The 23,833-nt window shown below is 36.1% G+C and overlaps 1 protein-coding gene across 3 annotated transcripts in view; it reads left to right on the top strand.

Moving 5' to 3' along the window:
* PAXIP1 (PAX interacting protein 1) overlaps nt 1-23,833 on the top strand; it is an 88,706-nt gene that overhangs the window by 22,586 nt on the left and 42,287 nt on the right. For 2 of the 3 annotated variants that reach the window (XR_003567211.1, XM_027840994.1), the window contains exon 6: nt 12,536-13,183. The exons of the other annotated variant lie outside the window; for it this stretch is intronic. Coding sequence is in view for 1 of the 2 variants with exons in the window: in XM_027840994.1 (XP_027696795.1) it covers nt 12,536-13,183 (648 nt within the window). In the remaining variant the exon portion in view is untranslated. The remainder of the gene's footprint in view (nt 1-12,535; nt 13,184-23,833) is intronic. 3 annotated transcript variants of the gene reach the window in all.

Here is a 23,833-nt window from a genome sequence, read left to right as displayed (position 1 = left end):
AGAAGCCCCTTGGCAAGTTTTTAGACTAAACTACCAAGAAGCAGTGAGTGCTGATTTTGCATTTTAAAAACCATCTATTTGAAGTTGATCTAGTCTGTACAGTTGTAGGATTCCTCTAATACCTTTCAGCACTTAAAAAGGCAGGTGGTCAGGCTGACAGCATAAGGAGAAGGGAGCAAAGTAATAAAGGGTGGAGGACAAATACAGGGTGACCCAAAAATCTTGGTGCAATTTTAAGCTGTTAAAGATTAAAAGCTTTATTACTAGCTGTTATAATAATTATCAAACTATTAAAACTTAAAACTGCATTAAGATTTTTGAGGCTCCCTATATATACTGTATCCTGTACTGATTTAATAATACAATCAAGTCTGAGAAAAAAGTGAGAATAGAGCAGGAGTGGTGCACAGGGGATCAGGGATTGGGGGAAAGGTAGAGAGAATAAGTTGTAATAAAGAAAAGAGGTCTCAAATAATTATTTTGGTGCTGTAAGCCCCAGGGAGAGATGGAAGCATTGGGAATGATTTTATCAAAGAGGATAATTTTAGAGTTCAAGGGCATGGAATAATTTGGGATGGTGGTAAGGTTTAAGGTATTCACATTTTTGTGGGGGATGCTAAGGTAGGATGGAATGGTGGTCATGGGAGGTAAGGAAGTCAGTAAACTGGGAGGTCAAGGATATATAGTTATAAAGAGCAGAACTGAGACAGTATTAAACCTGAGAAAAGAGCAGTCACAGATTTTGAACTGGAATGAATCTAGCCTAACTCTCATTTTACTGAAGGAAACTGAAGCCCAGAGAAAGAAATGTTACTTGAACCTGCTCATGAGAGCAAGGTCTATGCTGTTTTTATTTTTGTGTCCCAGCACCTAGAGCCTTTGTACAAAATGGATGTTTTATAAATGTTTGAATGAAATTTAATTGTCCATGGACTTCATAGCTGGATTCCAAACCAGCTGTTATTTTTAATTTTAAGTTTTGTTACATTTTCAGTTAATAAACATGTTGTCTCTTTGCTGTATTCCCTACCCCCAAATTGAAAAGAAAGAAAACAAGATCCATGTAATGAATACACATAGTCAAACAAAACAAATACCCACATTGCCCGTGCTCAAAGATGTCGCATTCTGCACAACCTAAGTCCTCTGTATTAGGAGATGGACAGCATTCTTCATCGTGGATTTTCAGGAATTGTGTTTGGTCACGGCATTTATCAGGAAGAAATGAAGGAAAGGAATAAGCATTTATATAGTGCTTATATATTTTATGTAATGTACTAATGAGCATTTTACAAATATTTCATTTGATCCTTGAAATAATCTTTGAAATAGGTGTTGTTACTATTCTCATTTTATAGTTGAGGAAACTGAGGCACAGGAAAGTTAAATGACTTGCCCAGGATCACAGAACTAGTAAGTGTTTAAAGTCACATTTGAACTCAGATCTTCCTGACTCCAAGCCTGGACTAGCAGTCTATCCACTGTGCCACCTAGCTGATCAGATAATTCTTAAGTCTTTCAAAATTGTTTGTCTTTACAAGGTTGTTATTGCATAAATTATTCTGGCTCTATTCACTTAACTCTGCATCAGTTCATACAAATCTTCCCATGTTTCTCTGAGGTTGTGCCCTTTGTTGTGTTTTGTGGCATGCTAGTATTCCATTACATTCTTGTGCCATGATTTTTTCAACCATTCCTCAATTGATGAGCATACTGTTTACTTTCCAATTCCTTGGCATTATAAATAGAGCTGCTGTAAGTATTTTTGTGCATATGCATCCTTGTGCTATTTTTTTTGATGTCTTTGGGTTATAGGCCAAATAGTGGTATTGCTTTGTCAAAGGATTGTCATAGTTTAGTGACTTTTGAGGTTCAATTCCAATTGACCTTTTTTTTTTTTTTTTTTTTGAGACTAGGTTTCCCTGTCTCACCCAGGGTAGAAGTACAGTGACTACTTTTGGGCCTAATTCCACTGCTGATTGGCACAGAGGCTTTGGCGTTCATTTCAGACCTGGGCCATTTTGCCCTCTTTAGATCGTATCTCAATCCTGTTTCTTTGGTGCTAGACTTAGTGTGGAAACCCAACCAATGGTCTTCAGCCTTACTGCAGTTTAGCATTCCTGAGCTCAAGTGCTCCATATTCTCACTAATTCCCCCAAATCTGGTGTAACAGGTGTTTGGCCCACATTTCTTTCAATAATGACTGAACAAATTCATACCTGTACCAGCAATGTGTTTTGGCATGCACTTTTTCTGCAGCCCCTCCAACATTTGTCATTTTCCTTTTTTGTCGACTAAGCCAATCTGATGAGTGTGACATGGAACCCTGGAGTTGCTTTTATTTCTCTGATTATTAGTGATTTGGAGCATTTTTTCATATGGCTCTTAACAGCTTTGATATCTAGCAAATAGAAACGTGAGCTACCTGCTTTGGCCTTCTACCTTTTTCTGAGATCTTGGTTCCTCCCCCCCCCCCCCACCCCCAGTCAGGAGAATTTAAACAGAGACAGAGTTTCTGTTCAGATTACTAGGGGCAGACCCTTCCACATTTTCCTTGTCCTTCTAGTTTCCCAGGCTACACCTTGCCTTAGTTTTTCTTACTCTGTAGAAACCTAGTAGCTTCCTCTTGACCCTTGGGGGAATGAGATAATAAAACTTTAAAATCGGGATGAAAGAAAGTTAGCTACCAGGTGTATAGAATAAGTGTACTTAGTGTGGAAAGAGACCTTGTAGACCATGTAGTCAAACCCATTTACTCTACTGGGAGAGTGACTTAGGCAGGGTGATAGCATTGAAGACCTAGGATTGAATTATTAGTACACAGGGAGGGTCTGGTTCTGAAATTGGATAGCAATTCTTTCCTATTGTGGAGAGGCATAAATGAAGGAGCAAGTAGAAGCTGTATGTGGTATCTAGGAATAATGCTGTATCAGCAGCCCTGATCTGTTCATTTTCTGAGATTCTATAGATTGGTAACCTTTAGGTGGTAATAGTATTCATTCATGATGTGGTGCTGGAGATAGACCTGCTGACTCCTCCTCAGTAGGTATCCAGTTTCAAGGTAGTTGATTGGCTCATCCCTACCTTCCTAAGCCTGTGATGACAGAAGGAAGAGTAGGTACACTTAAAGTTGTTTCTTGATTCCTCTGTGTCAGTGACTTCTAACTAGATTGTATCTGGGAGTCTGAGCACTTAATGATCTCTTGATGGTAAATGGTAACACAATTATAAAAAGACTTTCAGAAGCCCGATAAATTAGTCTTCAGTATGATAAAGGTCCCTTTCAAGAGAATAAGGCTTATATCTCCTAAGAGGTTACATTATACTCTTAACTAGGTTTTACTAGCAACTTAGACATGAGATTCATCTCCTGTATCATTATAGATAAAATTTCAGATACTTCTGGATCCTTCTGTAAACTGGTTGAAATTGAATAATAAAAGATTAATTATTTAATTTGGGAGCATGAATCTGTTATTTGCATATTTTTTACCTTTTAGGATTATTCTGAGTTGAAATTCATAGATATTTATTTACTAATTAGTGCTTACCAATAAATCATTAGTATAATATTGATTTCTCTGATCCTACGCCCTAATATTCCAAAGTATGCTCAGTGAAGAAGGAAAGTTGAGGAAATTATTAGCTATTGTTGTGAATGTATACTTTTAAGACTGTGCAACCAATATAAGAATTCATTGTTTCTAAGATTTCAAGATTATCGAGTTCTCAGACCCCTTCTCTGTATTCATACAGCTACCATCTTAGTTCAGGCCCTCATCTCCTTTCATCTAGATTATTACCATAGCCTCCTAATTGGTCTCCTTGCTTCAAGGTATCTCACTACCAGTCCATCCTATATGCTGCTAACAAATAATTTTACTTCAGCTTATATCTGACCATAACTCCCTTTCTTCAGCAATCAACTCCAATAGCTTCCTATTGCCTCTAGGATAAAGTATATATTCTTATTTAGCTTTTAACTCCCTTCATAACCTGGCTACAAACTAAGACTTCATCTCCCCTTGCTGCCTTTGCCCTGGCCCATCCTGCCTGACTAGAATGGACCCTTTCCTTATCTCTGCCTCCTTGAATCCTTCTCTTCCTTTGAGACACAACTTAAGCACCATATTCTGCATGAAGCCTTTGCTGATCTCCCCAGCTACTAGTTCTTTCCCTCCTAAGCTAAGTTCTGCTGAACTATTTTGTATTTTTATTTATTCACTTTCTATTACTATTATGTCTTTGCCGTCCATGTTAGAATGTAAGCTCCTTGTGGGTAGGGGCTGTTTCATTCTTTGCAGTTGGACAATGCCTGGCACATAATAAGCACTTAAAAAATATTGTTATTGAAATGGTATAAAATTAAAATAATACTATGAAATGACAAATCTTAAAAATGCTTCTGTCAGTAGGGATAACTTTTCCATTGCTATATAATATTCCTTTGGTAGACATAGAAATTAATAGTATCTTGAATGCCTAGAGGACTTAAAAACACATTTTATTGACTCTTTTTGTGTTTACATTACCATTAATACCCTAAATTATTCCTTAGGACAAAGAAAATCAATTAAGCAAAAGAGCATCCAGTAGAAACTGGCATTGTATACAGTTTTCTCTCATAGTAGTCCCTCACCTCTCTGCTATGAGGGAAAAGTTGTTTCATTATCTCTTCTCTTAGACCTTCATTAGTTTTTCAATTAATACTTCAGCTTCCTTTTATTGATATGTTCGTGTTGCAGTTGTATGTAATTAAATAGCCTTTTCGAAATGTTTTTCTATGATATTCACATATCATGTTGACCAGCAAGTTAACTTGTCTTCATTTTATAAATGAAGAAACTGAGGCTAAGGTTAATTGCCTTACCCAATATCATGCATAACATTCTTGTCAAGTGTCAGAGCTAGAACCAGCTAGGCTGTTCTCAAGAGTTAACCTAGTTCATTTTCTATCGTACTTTGCAGGTAGAAAAAGTTGTAAGTTGAAATAGATATGACTGTAGACTAACTGTAAATTTAAACTTTTTTTGTAAACTTTAAAATTTATTTAAATTTAAATATAAAATGAGAAAAAATTGTCATGTACACAGCAGAATGTAAGAGAGGATTCAATATAAAACAATACATTTCCATTTCAAGAAAGCCTATGTAATAAATACTACATATTGGGGCAGCTAGGTGGCGCAGTGGATAGAGCAGTGGCCCTGAATTCAGGAGGACCTGAGTTCAAATGCAGCCTCAGTCACACACTTATTAGCTGTGTGACCCAGGGCAAGTCACTTAACCCCATTGCCTAGCCAACTAAATAAATAAATAAATAAATAAATACTACATATTGTTTTCAAAGCTGCCCAGCTCTTCTTTGCTTCCTTGTAGGTTTTCTTTTGTTCTCTGTTGTGTACTTACTGCTTTTTTTCCTATCTCTCCTTCCATCCCACCTTAAAGAAGGCTACAATTAAGTGTGGATAAATATACATATACGTATACATAGATATCTATAAGCATACACATATTACCCATATGTACTCATACACATATATGTAAGATTGTACTATGCTTATTTCCACTTCTCATCTGTTTCTCTGAAGGTGGATAGCATTTTCCTTCATAGTCCAAATCTTTCCACGTTTTTCTAAGTCAACCAGCTCATCATTCCTATATCACAGCAATATTGTAACCCAATCTGAGATATTCTAAACCTATCTGAGAGTTGTCTATGAAAGTTTTTTCCCCAATTTTTTGCATTCCTTCTAGGTGGCATAGGTTTTATTTATACAAGAAAGGTTAAGTAATAAAACATCCATTTTACACTTCAACAATGCTCTCCTCTTATAATATAGGGTAAGGTCTGATACTGTTGAGTCTGTTTCCTCTTTACATGTTTTTTCCCTTGGTTTCTTTGAAATTCCTGACCTTTTATTCTTCCAAATGAACTTTGTTATTATTTTTTCTAACTCAAGATAATTTTTTAGTAATTTAATTGGGATGGCATGAAATAAATAGGTCAGGTAAAATTGTCATTTATTATTATATTGGCTTTACCTACCCATGAACAATAAGTATTACTTCAATTATTTAGATTTGACTTTATTTGTATAAAAAGTGTTTTATGTTTATGTTCACATAGTTCCTGTGTCTGTTTTGGCAGGTATACTTTCAGGTATTTTATACTGTCTAGTTATATTTTTTTTTTATCATCACAAAGTTTATCTAATTGAAGTTGAGACAAGTTAAAGTGACATTTTAAATTCAACTGAAAAGGTTGAGAAATTAATATTTCTTAAGTCTCAAGTCCTTTTCCAAATTACCTGAATGAAAGAAACCTTGTCAGTGCTTAAAACTTCTTTGAGAAACAGTGCCATCCCTAATCCTTTCCCCCTTTGTTTTAGGCCTACCATCTTTCTTTCTGGTATGTGTATAAAAGGTTAAGAACAAAAGCTGTGATCTGGGAAAATGGATTAAGAGTAATAAGCAGACCTAGGGAAAATACCTCTCATCTAGTTAACTTTGCCTTTTCTCTTGCTTTGAAGATACTAGTAAGATAATGATCCATCTTTGGGCCTATTCTCTTCTCCACCCGTGCCTGGAAGGTAAAGATCAGATGGAAGAAGTCTCTTTTATTATTTCAATTAATGGAAATATTTCTTGGGTTTCTTTGACCTGCTGGAGAAAAGAAACCTTCTAGAGGGGAGTGGGTAAAGGATTGAATGCTTTGGGATAATGATTCTCAGAAGGTGTGCTGAAAGTTAAGTAATGATCATCCTACTTGATGAAACAAACTCTAACTGTGACCTAAACTATGTGGACACTTGTTCAGTGTTGGCTATGAAGTATTCCTTGTTCAAGATCCCCATGAATTGTGGCATAAGATGATGTGTTAGATATCTTAGGCATGAAGAAACTCCAGCAATTTTGTCATGATTGAAATTAAGGTAAACTGAGGCACAAAGTTCTGAGCCTGTTCAATTTGTTGGTTAGGCTAGCAATTACCGATAAAGTGATTCTTACCTCCTTAATCAGCCAAAAGACCATGAGATAGGGCTTATTGGCCTTTATGTATTTTTGGGAAGTACATGAAAACAACAGGAAGCATCACAGATGGAAAACAACATGATTAGTTACTAAGTCTAAAGTAGCATACATGATGGAAAACAATATGATTGAATAGAAGTCTGGAATGCAGGGTTAGCAACAACCTCTACTTCCATCTTGTTGCTATGGAAAGCTCTTTGGTAGTGTCCACCTGCATGGCTAGTTAGTGTCACTCTGCTAATAAACCAGACTTTTTTAAAGGGCAGTCAATGTTGCAGAGATAAGAGATTCCCTGCTGCCTGCCTGCATCTTGACAGGCTTTGTAGTGAGATCACAGATCTCCCTTAATTGTACGTGGATGTGCAAGGCTCTTTAGTAAGATAACAAGTCTACCTTAATTGTGCATGGGCAGTAAGATGGGTAGAGATAATATATTTCTTTGAATTAAGGTGATTTATAGGGCAGCTGAATTTTAAATTAACTCAAGAGAAAATGGAACTTCTGGACTCATGAACTTATGAACTTAATTCAGAGACATGGCTTAGGCAGTTAGAGAATAGAATCAATTACAGAATGGAATCATATAAAATAGAAAAATCAATATTTGGTTTTCTCAGTTTGGAGATTTAGCTCTTTAAAATAAAAATGCTTACATTTAGAAAATTAATTAAGAAAAATTGCATTTTATACTCAAGCTTACCAGAAACAGACTACAGATTTTCTTCCCAAAAAAGTTTTCAAAGTACAATTTATTTTACGTGTATGTTTGTATGGAATACAAAGTGATGTTTCTCTTATTCTTCAAAGAACTGGATATCTTTTTGAAAGCAGGTAAGTTCCTTTTAGGAGAGAAAAGTTTTGACTACTTAAGAATTTCAGGTAGACCAAAACAAGATGATTATGAATGATTCACTATCTTTTTTGAAGGATGGAATTTTTACCCAAATTTCCCTAAGTGGTGAATCTAAAAAGAAATAAAGGAAAATGGTTAGCTATGCTATAGTAGATGTACTAAAGTGGAAGATCTTTGAAGGATAAGTGTCATCATTCCCTATCAAGGAGTTTCTCTTCCCCATTTTATAGAAACTTTTGAGGCTAAACAATTTATAAATATCTGTAAACCATAGAATGCAGAATTGTATTTTGTACTGTTCATCCTTCGAGTTAATTGTTTGTTGCAGATAATGATTATTTCTTCATAACAAAAACAGATTAGGGTGAATATGGTCATATTAACTATTATTTGGTGACACAATCCAAGTGAAAAATACAAGAAACAATTTAGCAGTATACACCTCAGCCTTAATTTTTTTTCTGCATCTTTCTTTGGATACTAGAAAAGCTTTCTTTTTGCAGTTCTGAATTGTAATTTTAGAAGTTCCTCACACAGAACACTCCTCCAGACTTTGAATATTTTCACTGTTTATACCTCATGCCTGGAATGGTTTCCCTCATTGCCACCGCCTCCTAGTTTCCCTGGCTTTCTTCAAGTCTCAGGTTCTTTCATATGCCTTTCTCAGCCTTCCTTTTGACATTCTCCCTAACTTCCTTCCCCAAATTTATCCCATTTTTAGCTTATTTGTACATAGTTCTGTTCATATTATCTCCTCTGTTAGACTGTGAACTCCTTGAAGGTATGAATTATTTTTTGTTCTTCTTTGTATCTCCAGTACTTACTACAGTGTCTGGTCCATAGTAGGCATTTACTAAATTAAATGTTGGTTGATTGAGTTAATTGGAAAAAAGAAAGCATGTTTTCTATATGCTTGCAGAATTGCTGCTAAAAGCTGGATGTTTTCCAATGTCCCTTACAGCCCTGTAATTCCATGATTATCACTTTAATCATCCCTTTGGAATCCAGATGCTTACGTGACTTCTTTCAACTCATTGGTGTGTTTTTCTTTAAAACAGGTTAAGGATTTGCTCTGTTTTTAAGTAGAATCATAAATTTAACATCTGAGAGCCATGATAAGATAACATCTGGTCCAGCAGCAGTCTTTTAGTCAGTTAAAGATGTATTGTACTCTGTTCATTCCCTCCTCTATCTTAAAAAAAAGAGTCAGTTGTGTCCCACAGAGGTTAAAAACAACACCCCCAAGGTCATATATCAGGCAAGTGGTAGATGGAATACTAAAACTATTGCCTCTTGGTATTTATATTATATCTAGTTGCCTCTTGAGGATATTGCCCAGAGTGAACTGGAAAAAAAAAAAAAAACCGATCTGCCCTAAATTACCCTCAAATTTTTTTGAACTTTATTTTAAAAAAAAATATTGCAAGCATCTGTTTTCTTTCCCTCTTCCCTTCCCTATCCTCAGGTTGAAAAATTAAGAAAAACAAAATCCTTGCATAACTCAAGCAAAACAAATCCCTACACTGACCATGTCTAAAAATGTATTTCTCATTCTGTTCCTAGTCATCAGTCCCTGACAGCACATGACAGTGGATGGAGTGCTGGCCCTGGAGTCAGGAAGACCTGAGTTCACATCCAGCCTCAGGCACTTATTAGCTTTCTGACCTGGGGCAAGTCACTTAACTTCTGGTTACCTCAGTTTCCTCAACTGTAAAATGATGATCATAACACTTACTAGGAGGATCAAATGAGATAATTTCTGTAAAGTACAGCACAATGCCTGGTACATAGTAGGTACTTTATAAGTGCTTGTTCCCTTTTTTCTTTTATCTTTTAGGAAGTAGGTAGCTATCGAGCAGCTAGGTGGCACAGTGGATAGAACTTTGGGCCTGGAGTCAGAAAGATTCATCTTCCTGAGTTCAAATCTGGCCTCAGATACTAGCTTTGTGACCTGGAGCAGGTCACTTAAGTCATTTTGCTTCAGTTCCTCATCTATAAAATGAGCTGGAGGAGAAGAAAATGTCAAACTACTTCAGTATTTTTGCCGAGAAAACCCCAAATGGGGTCATGAAGAGTTGGGCATGACTGAAATGACTGAACAACAAAGCATCCACCATAGTGGTTCTTCTGGAATTGTGTTTGGTCAGAGTTGCTTGTCTTTAGAAGGTTGTTATTATTGTATAAATTGTTGTTTTGGTTCTGTTCATTCACTTCACATTAGTTCATTCAAGTCTTCCAAAATTTCTCTAAAACTTTTTCCTTCATTGTTTCTGATGGCATGGTAGTATTCCATTACATTTCTGTACCATGATTTGTTCAACCTTTCTTCAATTGATTGATATTCCCTTTACTTTGTAGTTTGTTGGTACTATAAAGAGAAGTGCTCTAAGTATTTTTGTATATATTGGTCCTTGTCCTTTTTCTTTGATCTCTTTGTGGTGTAGGCTCAGTAGTGGTATCGCTTGTCAAAGTATGTTCACAATTTAGTAATTTTGGAGGCATAGTTCCAAATTGCTTTTGATAATGGCTGGACCAATTCATATTTCCAACAGCAGTGCATTTTCTACAGCCCCTCCAGCATTTGTCATTTTCCTTTTTTGTCAACTAAGCAATATTTTTGTGGCCATATGCTCAATACTTCTTACTTGAACTATTGTCAGAGTTTCCTAACTGACCTCTCTGTTTTGAATCTGCCCTCGCTCATCCAACTCTTTACTCTGCCTGAGTAATTCTGGTAATGCATAGGTCTGACTTTGTTATTTGCTTGACTGAAAACTTCAATTATCTCTCACATCCCTTAAAAACATCATAAGTTTCTCTACGGTCCAGCTTCTACACCTACCTTTTCTGTCTTTATTTCATACTTTTCCCTTTGTAGACTGTACTCAAATTATACTGGTGTATTAGTCTTTTTTCATTCTTATCTTTTCTTTCCCCCACTCTGCATTTGTGTAGGTTTTCTTCTATTCCTGGACTACCCTCACATACCCCCCTCCCCCCCAAACCCTTTTTGTCTGTTGAAATCTTTCTCCTTTCTTTTCAGCCCATGAAATGTCATGTCTGTCAAACCTTCCTGATGCAAGTGATCCCTTTTCTCAATTACCTTATCACTTACTTTATTTCAGGTTTATTTGTATATATGTTGGATTATCCTATTAGCTTAGTAGCTTCTTTGGGGCAGGGATTATGTTGCTTCGTGTGTCCTACAGTCTTAATTGGATGGCTCATCATGGTGTGGCGATGACACTTGAAAGCACATTCTGAAAAGTTTACCAGACTGAAATGTTTTTAACCATGATTGGGGATGGACTGATTTGTTCTTTTTTCAAGAAACAACAGACTTAATAGTTTGTAGTGTTTCATTACTAGAAGGTTGATTGTTATATTTTTCTAATACTCAAAGATTCTACATTAGGTGAAGGTAGAAAAACAGTACGTAGAGGTAGTATTTACATTTATGAAATTGCCAATTCTTGAAATATCTTCAGTGCTTAGCTTGTGTGTTTTTATATATTGTGTGTGCTAGTAAATGTTGAATTAAATGATTCTGAGGTTTTTAAAGACTGGGCAGCTGATGGTTCAGTTTTAGGTGTGTGAAGTTCGATGTGCTGACAGGACATTCATGTGTTAATGACCAACAGATATTTTGAAATATAGTTCAGAGTTAGACATTAGGGCTATCTATCTATAGATTTAGGAGTCATCGTCCTCATGGTGGTTATTGAAGCCATCATATTGGATAAGACCACCAGAGGGCACATATAGAGGTACAGAGAAAGAACAGTAGAGAACCAAAGATAGAGCCTAAGTGGAAGAGTTATACTAACTGCTTGACCATAATTGAATTTAAATTTTCTTTGGCTTCCCTTGAGAGGCAGCATGGCCTAATGCCCTGCCTCTGATGCACATTGGCTGTGTAACCCTAAGCAAGTTACTTAGCCTGTGAACACTCGAGGCAACTTTCTGAGATTATAAGTTACAGAAAAAGGTGCCCATCTGCATTGGAGACGGAGTTTCCTTATGCAAGTTCTATTCTTTGTATTGATGAAATCACCTTTGCCTCCTCTCTCTCTATTCCTTGTTTTCCATTACCATTAAATAACTCTCTTTCTAGCTCTTGTTCACCAATCCTGTTACATTCCAATATTAAAAGGGATGTCATTATAATATGTTTAGTATTTCCTAAAAGAGGTATACTTTATTAAAATCCTATATGTAAAAGTCTATCTTTATGAAAAGGAAATTGCCATAGCATTCCTTAAATAGAAAGTGCCTTTCATTTTTTACATATAGGATTTGTTTTTACTAAAGTTCATTTTACATTGAACTTTTCATGGATATATAAGATGATGAATCCTCTAGTCATTTGGAATATGATGTTTTTGTTGTTTTGAGTTCAATATGCTGTGACTAAATTGATATTTAGGTTCTTTCTACAGGTAAGCTTAATATAATCATCTCAGAACTATTTTTTACTTTAAGTTTTAGTTACATAGATCAACAGTGGTTCTTCTATATTGTGGCATGAAGGCTGTAATCGTTTTTTATTTATACAGGCTTCCAGGAAATTATTTGATTACCAAGTTATAGTGAAAGGAGAGAAACTGAATTGTAGGGCTTTTAATTTATTTTTTATTTTCTCCTCAGGAAAAATATGAATGTGCTCTTAAGCGAGAAAGCATTAAAATTGTGACACCAGACTGGGTCCTGGATTCAATATCTGATAAAACTAAAAAGGAGGAAGGCTTTTATCATCCTCGTCTAATTATTTATGAAGAAGAAGAGGAGGAGGAAGAGGAGGAGGAGGAAGAGGATGAAGTCGAAAATGAAGAGCAGGATTCTCAAAATGAAGGCAGTACAGATGAAAAATTATCAAGTCCTGCAAGTTCTCAAGAAGGATCAACATTAGGTGACCAACCATTTTCACCTAAATCAAACACTGAAAAATCTAAAGGGGAATTGATGTTTGATGATTCCTCAGATTCCTCACCTGAAAAACAAGAGAGAAATCTGAATTGGACCCCAGCTGAAGTCCCACAGATAGCTGCAGCAAAGCGCAGACTTCCTCAGGGAAAGGAGTCTGGTTTAATAAATTTATGTGCCAATGTCCCACCAGTTCCAAGCAACATTTTGCCTCCGGATGTCCGAAGTAATTTAATGGCTTCAGGACAAGGTATCCAAAGCTCTGAAAGACCAGAAATGATGGCTACTTGGAGTCCAGCTGTACGGACATTGAGAAACATTACTAATAGTGCTGATATTCAGCAGATTAACCGACCATCAAATGTAGCACATGTAAGTCGCACTTTAAAAAATTCCAAAGTAATGGACTTTACACTTAAAAGTTTCATATGCATTAGTCATAGTTCTAGTAATATTGCATATTAGTTAATTAGTTCTCAGAGTATTTATTTAGATCAGTGAAGTAATGAGAAGTTGGTATTTTCCTTGAACCCGCCTATTTTCATTGTTTTAGATAGTAGAAGCTGTGGTCTAAGGAATATAGCAGCAGTTAACAGTTTTCAAATGAATTGTCTAAAACAGTAAACTAAATAGAGAACTATGTATTTTGAACATTGTAACTTCTTATTAATATGCCTGTACATTTCTAAACCTAAAAATGAGAAGTACAGATACTAAATCATTAACATTTTTATTCAAACTAATATAAGGGTTTAAAAATCATTAAGTACGTGATTATGGCTCTATAATACTTTTGTGCCACTTTATGATACCTACATTAATTCTGGATTAATTTGTTTATAAAATACAAACAGCTGTGTATATGCAAAAGAAGTGAGATGGTTGATGAACATCTAGAAGATGAAACATTAATTACAAAGGACATGGGTTCATCATGAACAAGTGATACCAGACTAACCTTTATTTCATTTTTTACAGTATCACTAAAGTAGTAGATGAGGGCAATGCTATAAATATAGTTAATCTAGTTTTTAAACAAAGCTTTTAACACAATATTTCATACTGTTCTTGTGCAAAAGACAGATATGTTAATAATACAATCAAATAGATTCAGAAGTGATTGGATTATCTGAACTCAGAATAATTAATGACTCAATGTAAATGTACTGGAAGTTCTCTAGTAAGTACCCCCAGGGATTTGTGTTTGACCTTGTGCCTTTTAACATTTTTATCCATGACTAAAGGAATAGAGGACACACTCTTCACCTGTGCAGATGCCCCAGAGCTGGGAGTGATTATTGAACCATAAACTGGATGGTAGTCAGGGTCCAAAAGGATCGAGAAAGTCTAGAGCATTGACTTGAATCTAATAAAGATGAAATCTAATAGGGGTAAATGGAGAATCTTGTGCTAGGGTAAAAACAAACATGAGACAGGTGAGGTGGGTAGATGAGCTGTGAAAAAGATTTGGTGGTTTGGGTGGATTAGGAATTCAATATGAATCATCACTGTGAAGTGGCAGCCCCAAAAGTCAGTGTGATTTTCAGGGTCCTGACTTCCAAGAACAGGGAGGTGATCCTGTGTCAGACCTCTTCTGGATTATTGTATTCAGTTTAAGGACATTCTGATTCTGGGGGTTGTTCAGAGGAGGGCAGCTGGGATGGTAAAGATCCTTGAGTCTGTAACAGCAGGATTGGTTGAAAGAGCCGGAGAAGAGAAGACTTAGGACATGGCAGCTGTGTTATTTGAAGGGCTGTCATTTGGAAGAGGGAATAAACATGTTCTGTTTGGTCCCAAAGAAGAGAATCTGGATGAATGAATGGATAGAAAGAAAAAGGCAAAGTTTGGCTTCTCTTCAGGAAAAGTTTCCTCACAGTTGAAGCTGTCCAAAAGTGGAATAGATTGCTTTGTGAAGTTTCCAGTCTTTGGGAGTCTTCAGGCAGAGGCCAGACGATCACTTGTTAAGTATATTCTAGTGGTTATATGAATGAGTTGAACCAGATGGCCTCTGAGGTCCTTTCCAACTTTCAGATTCTGTGATTCTGAGTGAAAATTGGAGAGGAGTAATATCTTGGACTTAGTTTTGAAGATTTAAACTATAGCTTACTATTCTATTCGTAAGAATTATTACTGACTAAAATGACAGACATTTATTATACATCATGTTAAGTTTGCTTTAATAGAATTCTGAATCATTAAATAATAAGCATAAAATAAAATTGCTGAATGAAGATATTTAACAGCATTCACTCACTCTATACCAGTCCTTTTGAGAGTAGAGTTTTTTGAAGGCCTGAGGAAAAGGGCCTGGGAAGAAAATAGTAGCATTGTACAGTATTTTAGAAGTGAATAGATTAATGCCAATGCATTCAGTGCTGCTCTTACTGTACATCCATCTTCTTGTGGGTTGCCATATGACAAGGCAGAGCCAGGTAGCTAGGGGAATGTAGTCTATGGAAAGCCCTTCTGGTTTTTTTTTGTTTTTTTTGTTTTTTTGGGTTTTTTTTTTGGTAACGCAGTTGGGGCTAAGTGACTTGCCCAAGTGCACACAGCTAGTACGTGTCAAGTGTTTGGTCTGAGGCCGGATTTGAACTCAGGTCTTCCTGACTTCAGGGCCGGTGCTCTATCCACTGCACCACTTAGCTGCCCCTACTGCACCACTTAGCTGCCCCTTTCTTTCTGGTTTGAAAAGTAGAAACAGAGAGTGAATAGCTGAGGGAAAGTATGGTTTGTTTAAAAGTATATTACTTTATGATTAACTGTTTTAGGAGCTATTTGTCTATATCTTATGGTATATTAGAAAAGTACAGGGGTGTGCTGAAGCCCACTTGAACTTTGAGCAGATTGTAACATTTTTAGTATAAGCATTTTTTGCCTTGGAAATGGACAAACGCTGCAAATCAGGGCTTGATTTATCATTTTGTTGATTGTCTAGACCTAAAGTGTTGAAGATGTTAATAATTAAGATTAAACTTAAAATTGTGTTTTGCATACTTTTTCCTCTGAGAGCCAGGTGTTAACACATTTACTGACTCACTCCTAGAAGGACAAATACTATGTAGTAGATACAGCATTAACCTTGGTGTCCAAAGTACCTGAGTTTGAAGCCTCCCTCTAATATCTTATGACTGTGTGACCCTTGGGCAGGTTATTTGACATTTTAGTGCCCCAAGTAGCCTCAGTACCAATTAGTAAAGGGGATTTCCTTATTGGGAGTTCCTTATACCAGTGTCAAGGGTCTGAATCAAATACTTAATTTATAAACTGGTTTCATACCTTGCAAGGTCTATAATCCCAAATCCACGTAAAGTACATTTGTCATAAAAGGTGAAGATACGCACACACATACACATAGACAGACATGTAGATTATTTTAGGAATATTAGTTTTTTTTTTTCCTAAAGCATTTGCATGCAACTTTTTGAACATGGATAGAAATACCAAAGGAGTTTCTGCAAAGTGTAGAGAACCTGCCATAACATGAGATGGAGTTGATAGCAACTTTTTAGAAAATAGGTACTACTGTCAGAGCCATGCCAAAAGGTCAAGCTCTTGAATTTAGTGGCTTTTCCAGCTTAAATCTTTAGCCTCAGGGAGGACTTTTCATTAGTTAGTGGGATGGTCTCTGCGAAGGATATGGAGTGCTGCTGAGAAAATGCTACTGATTTCAAAGCTATGACCATCATTGCCATCTATAGGAAGAAAGGCAAGAAAATAGATTGCAGAAACAGTGTAGCATGCTACTACTGCCTACCGGTAGCGTATCTTAGTATAGAACCTTTCAATTAAGTGGATACCAGTTAACCTAAAAGCTAATTTGATTTCCCTCTTTCCTCCAACAACCCCTCCCCCTTAACAAAAAAGGAAATTGAAAGTGAACACACACACACACACACACACACACACACACACACAGCACCCTTCATTGTAGGTCGGTCAATCAGGAACACTATCTGCTCTAATGGAGCTTTTGTTCTATCATTAGAGATTAAGTTCTACTATATCTCCTATGTAATAAGGTTGTACGATAAAAATTTTTGTTCATAATGTTCCCCGAGATAGATACTTTATACCGATCAGCAAATAAAGATTCAATTTGTTGTACTCATTTAGAAAGATTCTCAACAAAAAGATTGAAACAAAGAATTTTCTTGTTAACCTTTAGATAACCAGTAACTACTTAAATTAATGATGTTTCTCTGTTTCTACAAAGATCATTTGACTTTAGGCCATGTTAAGGTATGGTAGATAGTATGGATAGATAGATCTATAGCAGTAAATGTAAGTAAGAGAAGTGCAAGGAATAGAATGAATAAAGGACCTTGGAAAATAGGGCTAATACTCTTCTGATTGTTTTATGTGGTTGTGTTTGAGGATACAGTAAAGGATCTGCAAATTGGTCTTATATGATCAACTGGAAATTATTTCATCTGCTGTGAGCATCACTTTGCATCTTAAGGCACATATCTTAGGGTTGATATGCAGTTAATTGAGTTCTCAAAAGATGTAGTTGGGGAGATAATGCCAGTCTTTGAACCCTCAATTTGATCCAAACATTTATTAAGCTTACATTGTGCTCAGAGAACAGTGTTAGGAAACTGAGAGAGAAGGTCTCTCCACAAAGTCCTTAACTGTAATACAAAAATAGATTTTAATAAAGGCATGAGAGATATTATAATAAAATTCTCTAAGAGTTTTAACACTAGAGACACCATTTCCAGCTGAAGCTTTGTTGTTGATTTCATAGGTCTATCAATTTTATTGAGTGTTGAAGGATTTTGATAGCCAGAGATTTGAGGAATAAGGGGTACTCTGGGGATAAAGATTATGGAGATGTGTTTAGGTGGAAAGGATAGAAAGTCTAGTTTTCTAGACTGTTATGCAAAGGGCAATGAAATGTGAGGTCAAATTAGAAAGATAGGTTGATGTTTGATTGTGGAGGACCTTGAACGCTAAGGAATTTCTAATTTGGTTTGGTAGGAATTGATAAGCCATTGAAGATTTTTGAACACTGGAATAATGTGACTGGACTTGTGAGCTAATGCATATTGTTCTAGTAGTGGTAAAGAGGATAAAATTGGAGATGAATGAAGCATTGGAGACTGGTTAGGGGACCTAGACCATGAAAGTGGAAGCAAAAGGGAGTGATGGGAAATGATAGAGGTTTAGTCCATTGGGTTTGGCAACTGTCATGACATGGGCATTCAGGGAAGGTGTGGGCACAAATGACTAAGACTTTGAGAAGGTTTGACTGGTAGGAAAATGGTAGTGCCATTTATAAATAGGGGAGGCAATATGATAAAATTGAAGATAGTGTAATTATAATGGTAAAGCTTGTCCCCCTCTCCCAAAAGAGTTGAAAAAAAAATCACCTCCCTCCTTTCATTGCAGAAGTGAGTGTATAGTATTTCAAATACTGTCAGATAGTGTTGGATGTGTTGATTGGTTTTTGCTGAACTCTTTTAAAATTTTCTCTTTTTAAATCATTGTTAAAAGGAAAGGCTATCTGAATAGTAGAGGGGAGGAATGTATCCAGAAGTCAATGTTACATAAAAACAAAATGTTAATAATTTCAAAAAAGAAATAGGGAAATTATGAGAGAGGAATGGGCTTTTTGTGGGGAGGATTTTTACTTATTGATTTTGGGGTAACAGGAAGAGGCTCAGTAGATAGTTGACATGTCTCTGAAACTTAGGAAAGAGATCAGGGCTAGAATTACAAATTTAAAAATCATCTCTAAATGAATGGGATGGCTATTGGGAAGAATGTAGAGCTGATGGCCGAGGATAAAACCCTAAAAACCATAGGTGAAAAGAGCAGAGCAGCTGTCGTCAAGAATGCAGAAGGAGAGGTTAAGAAGAGGCCTGGGGTAATGTAGTTCAAAGATCCAAGAGACTATAGAGACTGTCAAGAAGAAGGACGTTGCTCAAGTGGCAAAGTCTGTTAATGTTCCAGGAATGTGAGTATTGAGAAGAGTCTTTGAATTGGGTTGTTACACGGCTATTGAAAACATTGGAAAGGATAATTTCAGTAGTCATGGGATGAAAGCTACATTGCAGGAAGTTGATACATGTTTTGGTGGGTAGTAAGGCTGCAGAACTAGCAGAAGTAATCTGTTACTTGTGAGACATTTAATAATAAGGGAAGAGATGATATAGTATCTTTAGAGGCATTGTTGTATTAAAGGAAAGGCTTTTTAGAGTAAGCAAGACTAAGCATATCTGTAGGCAGAAGAAGAGCCAGTGGCGCAAAGTAGGTATTTATTTTTTGCTTTTTTAAAATTTTTTTAAAATGTCATTAATTGTCTTTCCATTCTCAAGCATTTATTTTTTTCCCCTTCTCATCTTGCCTCTGGGAAAAAAAAAAAACCCAATGACACTTAAATACCACAAAGTAGATATTAAAGATTTAAAGGAAAGGGTATACTAGTGGAATAAAGTGAAAACAAGAAGTCAGGAAAATTTGGAATCTATTCCACAGGGTTACTATGATGATCAAATGAGAAAATATATATAAGGTACTTTATAAAGGAAAAAAAAGTTGTGTACATATCAGTTATACCCATTAATATAGCTGTATCTTAGAACTCATCATTACTTAGAACTAAATAGCAGGAATGGAATAGTTTATATTGGGATTAAGGTGATGAGTAAGGGCAAAAGTATGGATGAAGATAGAGAAATTTGGAGCTATAAAGGAAGAGAATCTAACAAATGTCAGATGTCTCTGGTCTTTGTAAAGTGTAAAGTGAAGCTGTGGAGAGTAGTAAAGTGGGGAGTATAGGGAAAGGAGATTAGTTTTGGAATTGAGAGTGGAAAAGGTTTGAAACAGCTGCTATAAGGAATGTAGTAGGGATTCAGAAGACTTGAGAAAAGGAATTGCCAAGTAGAAATGTGATGGTCCTGCTGGACTCTTCCATGGTCATGTCATGTTAAGAGTTGTATTTTTAGCTGAGGGCATCACATTTTAGGAAGTACATTGATAAATTAGGAGACCAGAATGGTGAAAGGCCTTGAGATCTTGCCATATGAAGATCAGTTGAAGCAACTTGAAATATTTAGCCTGGAAAAGAAAAGACAGGGTGAAGCTTAATTCACATATTTGGGGGACTGTCAGGTAGAAGAGACATTTGACTTGTTGAAAACTCAAAACAATCATTGGAAGTTGAAGAGAGGCAAACTTGTCCTCATATAAGGGGAAAAAAATTCTTAACGATTACTGTTGTACAAAAGTGGGTCACGCTACTTTGGAAGATAATGGGTTCTTCCATATTAAAGATGGATAGTCTGTATTACTGGTGGAGATGAAGGCCTTAGTGGAGAATACATAATGTTAAGATTACCAGGCAGTGAGGTGAGATCTGGATTTAGGAAAGAGAAAGCAAAAAATCCCCTGTCAAAGCTTGATGATTGAATTTAGGAAAATAAGAATTAGTAGAGCAAGATGAGTTTCAACAGTATGGCTTCAGTAGGATGAAGAGAGTGGAGTTGGAGGGGCAGGAAAAAGGGTAGAGAGTAAGATTTCACCATTGAATATTTTTTTCTAGCTGACAATAAGATCCAAATGTAGAGGAAAACATCCTCTACATTTTTTGCGGGCCACCCAAAATCCATTGGCCTGCCTGCAGGCCACAGGTTGTGCAGGTTCTACTCTAGACCAAGCAAGTGCTGATCTCATTTCATCAGCGATGATGAGATCTCTCCCTCTCTCTCACATGTTGGTTACATCTTATTTGATATATGGCTCTGAGTTTTGGAATGGCCGTGATTGATACCTATATGTCAGATAGTGATACCAATGTTATTTCTAAGTCATATTCAACATTAAAAGGCAGGATAGGATTAGCAGTAATGAGATACTGGAACACAGCCAATATACTAGCATTAAAATGCTACTTTTACTGTAATAACATCTCTTTTGGCTAAACATATGCAGAGAAATGAATGACAAAATAATAAGTAAATGATTTCTAAGTAAACTTGTTAACCATAGACAACAAGGCATAATAAAGATGCAGTTCACTAGATGTGTCTTAGCTTTTTAATGTTGAGAAATATCAGTAGACAGACAAATGTTAGACCTTGCAGGGAGCAACTATTAACTACAAATCAGGGCAGTCTTCAACTAATATGTTGTTATTTGGCATCTCAACCCAACCTGTGCTCCATTGATTCATTATGGCATAGGGTCGTCCTGGGTTCTTGAAGACTGCCAACATAACACAAGTTCTTAGATGTCCTAATTAATGTAGGAAAGGCTTCAAGTATGAATCCCACAATGGATTGTATGTCCTTTTTCAGCGAACCAGCCTAGCTAAATTCAGAGAAGATATCCTCAGAGAGGATTATCAGAAGGTTGGATGTTGGGGGATGAAGTTTTTGGTCATAACAATTTCCAGAGACTGTTGTGATCTGTTTTAGTGGAGGGAATATTTTCACCAATAAAATAACATGACCGTGAAGTGTTAGCACTGTGAGGAATGCAAGAAGTCCCTTAAGACATGATCCTGCCTTTAAATAGCTTAATATGTAGTCAAGAAATTTATATAGACAAAATTAAAATAGAGTATCTCAAAAGCCTTAGCTTAAAACTACACTAATATTTTTGGGACATCCTGTATACAAACAGTAAGTACTAATAATTGAAAGAAGGGATAAATGTAATATATAAATAAATGTAATAATATTACATAAATGTAATAGTTGAAAGAAGAGAGAGCTCAGTGCCATGGATGTAATCTGAGAAAGCTGCATGAGGAAAATTGAGGTTGAAATGAAGGGCATGTACATCACCATGGCATATGTATGAGACAGGAGACCAACCTGACCAGAGTAGGTGGTTTGTGTTGAGTGGCTGGATAAGATTTAATTGTTTGAGTGGGCCATATTACAGTGAACCTTTCAGGTTATGCACAGTAATTTGAATTTAATGCAGTAGCTAAGAGGGAACCATTATACATTATTTAATTGGGAAAGGACATTGAAGAAAAGTGTTTTGGAAAAATTAACCTGGCAGCAGTAATGAAGGTTGAAATGGAATAATGAAAGACTGGAGGCAGAGAGACCAGGTAGGAGACTATTGATGATGTAAAGAAGGCCTAGATTTTAAGGTGATGATAGTGGAAATGGAAAGAAAAGATGACAGAGATTTCAGGGGGAAAAAAATGATATTTTATGACAGATAACATTTAGTGTTTGAAAAACCCAGTATCGTTTATTTTCCTGCTTGAGAGGAAGCACTATCTTTATCCTTTGCTAAATGTAATCTCCATACCTGTGTCCTCAATACTATCTTGTCCCACCTCCTAAAGGACTGTGGTCCTGCGGTCAATCATTGCTATCTTCTCATGTTTCTCTAATTTGTTTCCACTGGTTCTTTCTGATGTATCTACAAACATGCTTATATTCTGTAATCCTAAACAAGTTTTTCTTTTGCCTTTCTATTCCAAAAGAGAAGTTTAGTCTCACTTCTTGTCACCGTCACACTTCTCAGTAACGTTGTCTATATCTAATGCTTTTATTTCCTTATTGTCTGTCTACTTTCTCCTTAATCTCTTGCCATCTAGTTTCTTTCTCTACTGAAATGATTCTTTTCACAGTTACTAATCTAATTGCCAAGTCAATTTTTAAAAAAATTCAGTCTTCCTCATCCCTGCCTTCTCAGTAGTATTTGGTGCTGGTTTTGGATATTTATTTGAATATTCATGTTTTGTATAGTCTTTCTTCCCTTGTTTTTATATTTAGAAATATAAAACATTTAGAGATGTTTCTGGTTCTTCATGCTTTTTCCAACTCCTTTAAGGTGTAGGTTCCTGAAGTTTTCCTTCTGTTCTTCACTTTTAAAGTTCTTTGCTAACTTTAAAGTATTGTTGTTCAGTCGTTTAGTCGTGTCTGACTCTTCATAACCCCATTTGGGGTTTTCTTGGCAACACTGGAGTGATTTGCTATTTACTTCTACAGCTGATTTTACAGATGAGGAACCATAACAGCATTAAGTGACTGCCCCAGGGTCACACACCTAGTAAGTATCTGAGGCCAGATTGAACCTCAGGTCTTCTAACTCCAGACCTGGCAGTCTGTTACAGTGCCACCTAGATAGTTGCCAGCTCTTTAGAGTTGGAGAAAAAAACTTCTTATTTTACAGATGAGAATACTAAGGCCAAGGGAAATTAAGTGACTTGCCCAGAGTCACACAGCTGGTAGTATCAAAAGCGGTATTTGAACCCAAGTCTTTCTGACTCCAAGTAGTCCAGCATTCTGTCCACTACACCAAACTGCCTTTCACCATTTGGTCCACTTCTTTCTCTATACTCTCTTTTGATAAACATTCACTTCCACAGCTTTAACTATTACCTTTTAGTTAAATGACTCCCAAATCTGTTTTTCTAGACCTGACCTCAAGGTTTGAATTTCTGAGCTCTAGAGATGTTTTTTGCAAAAAAAAACAAAACAAAACAAAACAACAAAAAAAACCTAGCAACTCAATCAAAATTGAGTTCATTATCTTTTAAAAAAATTCTTGCTCTTAGATTTCATTTTATTAAACCTATACCTAAACAGAAAACCATTTATAACAGCCTGATAGTTGTTCATTCAGGACTGTACACAAAGTCCTCCAGGAATCAATACTTTTTACTTTGTGAGGCAGCCATTTCCACTATAGGTCAGCTTTAATTTTTAGAAAAGTCTCATTCATATTAAGCAAAAATCTGCCTTTCTGAAATATCAATCCATTACTCTTAGTTCTTCGCTTTGGTGCCAATCTGAACAAGTCTAATCTCTTCCATATGGCTGCTTTTTAAATACTTGGACAGCTGTTATAACCTCTCTAAGTCACCTCATGTCTGGACTTAAAATTCTTAGTTCTTTCAGTTAGTTCTTACATTGTGTCATCTCCAGTCTTCTTAGATTTCTGTTCTCCTTTCCCTGGATGTATTCCAGTTTGTCAATTTTTTTTTTAATAAAATAATGACACCTAGATCTGGATACAGTACTGTAGATGTGGTGTGTCCAGAATGATTCA

The sequence above is a fragment of the Vombatus ursinus genome, unplaced genomic scaffold (assembly GCF_900497805.2).
Source record: "Vombatus ursinus unplaced genomic scaffold, bare-nosed wombat genome assembly UNPS02014852.1, whole genome shotgun sequence".
NCBI lineage: Eukaryota > Metazoa > Chordata > Mammalia > Diprotodontia > Vombatidae > Vombatus > Vombatus ursinus.
This window is presented reverse-complemented; position numbering and strand designations above follow the sequence as displayed.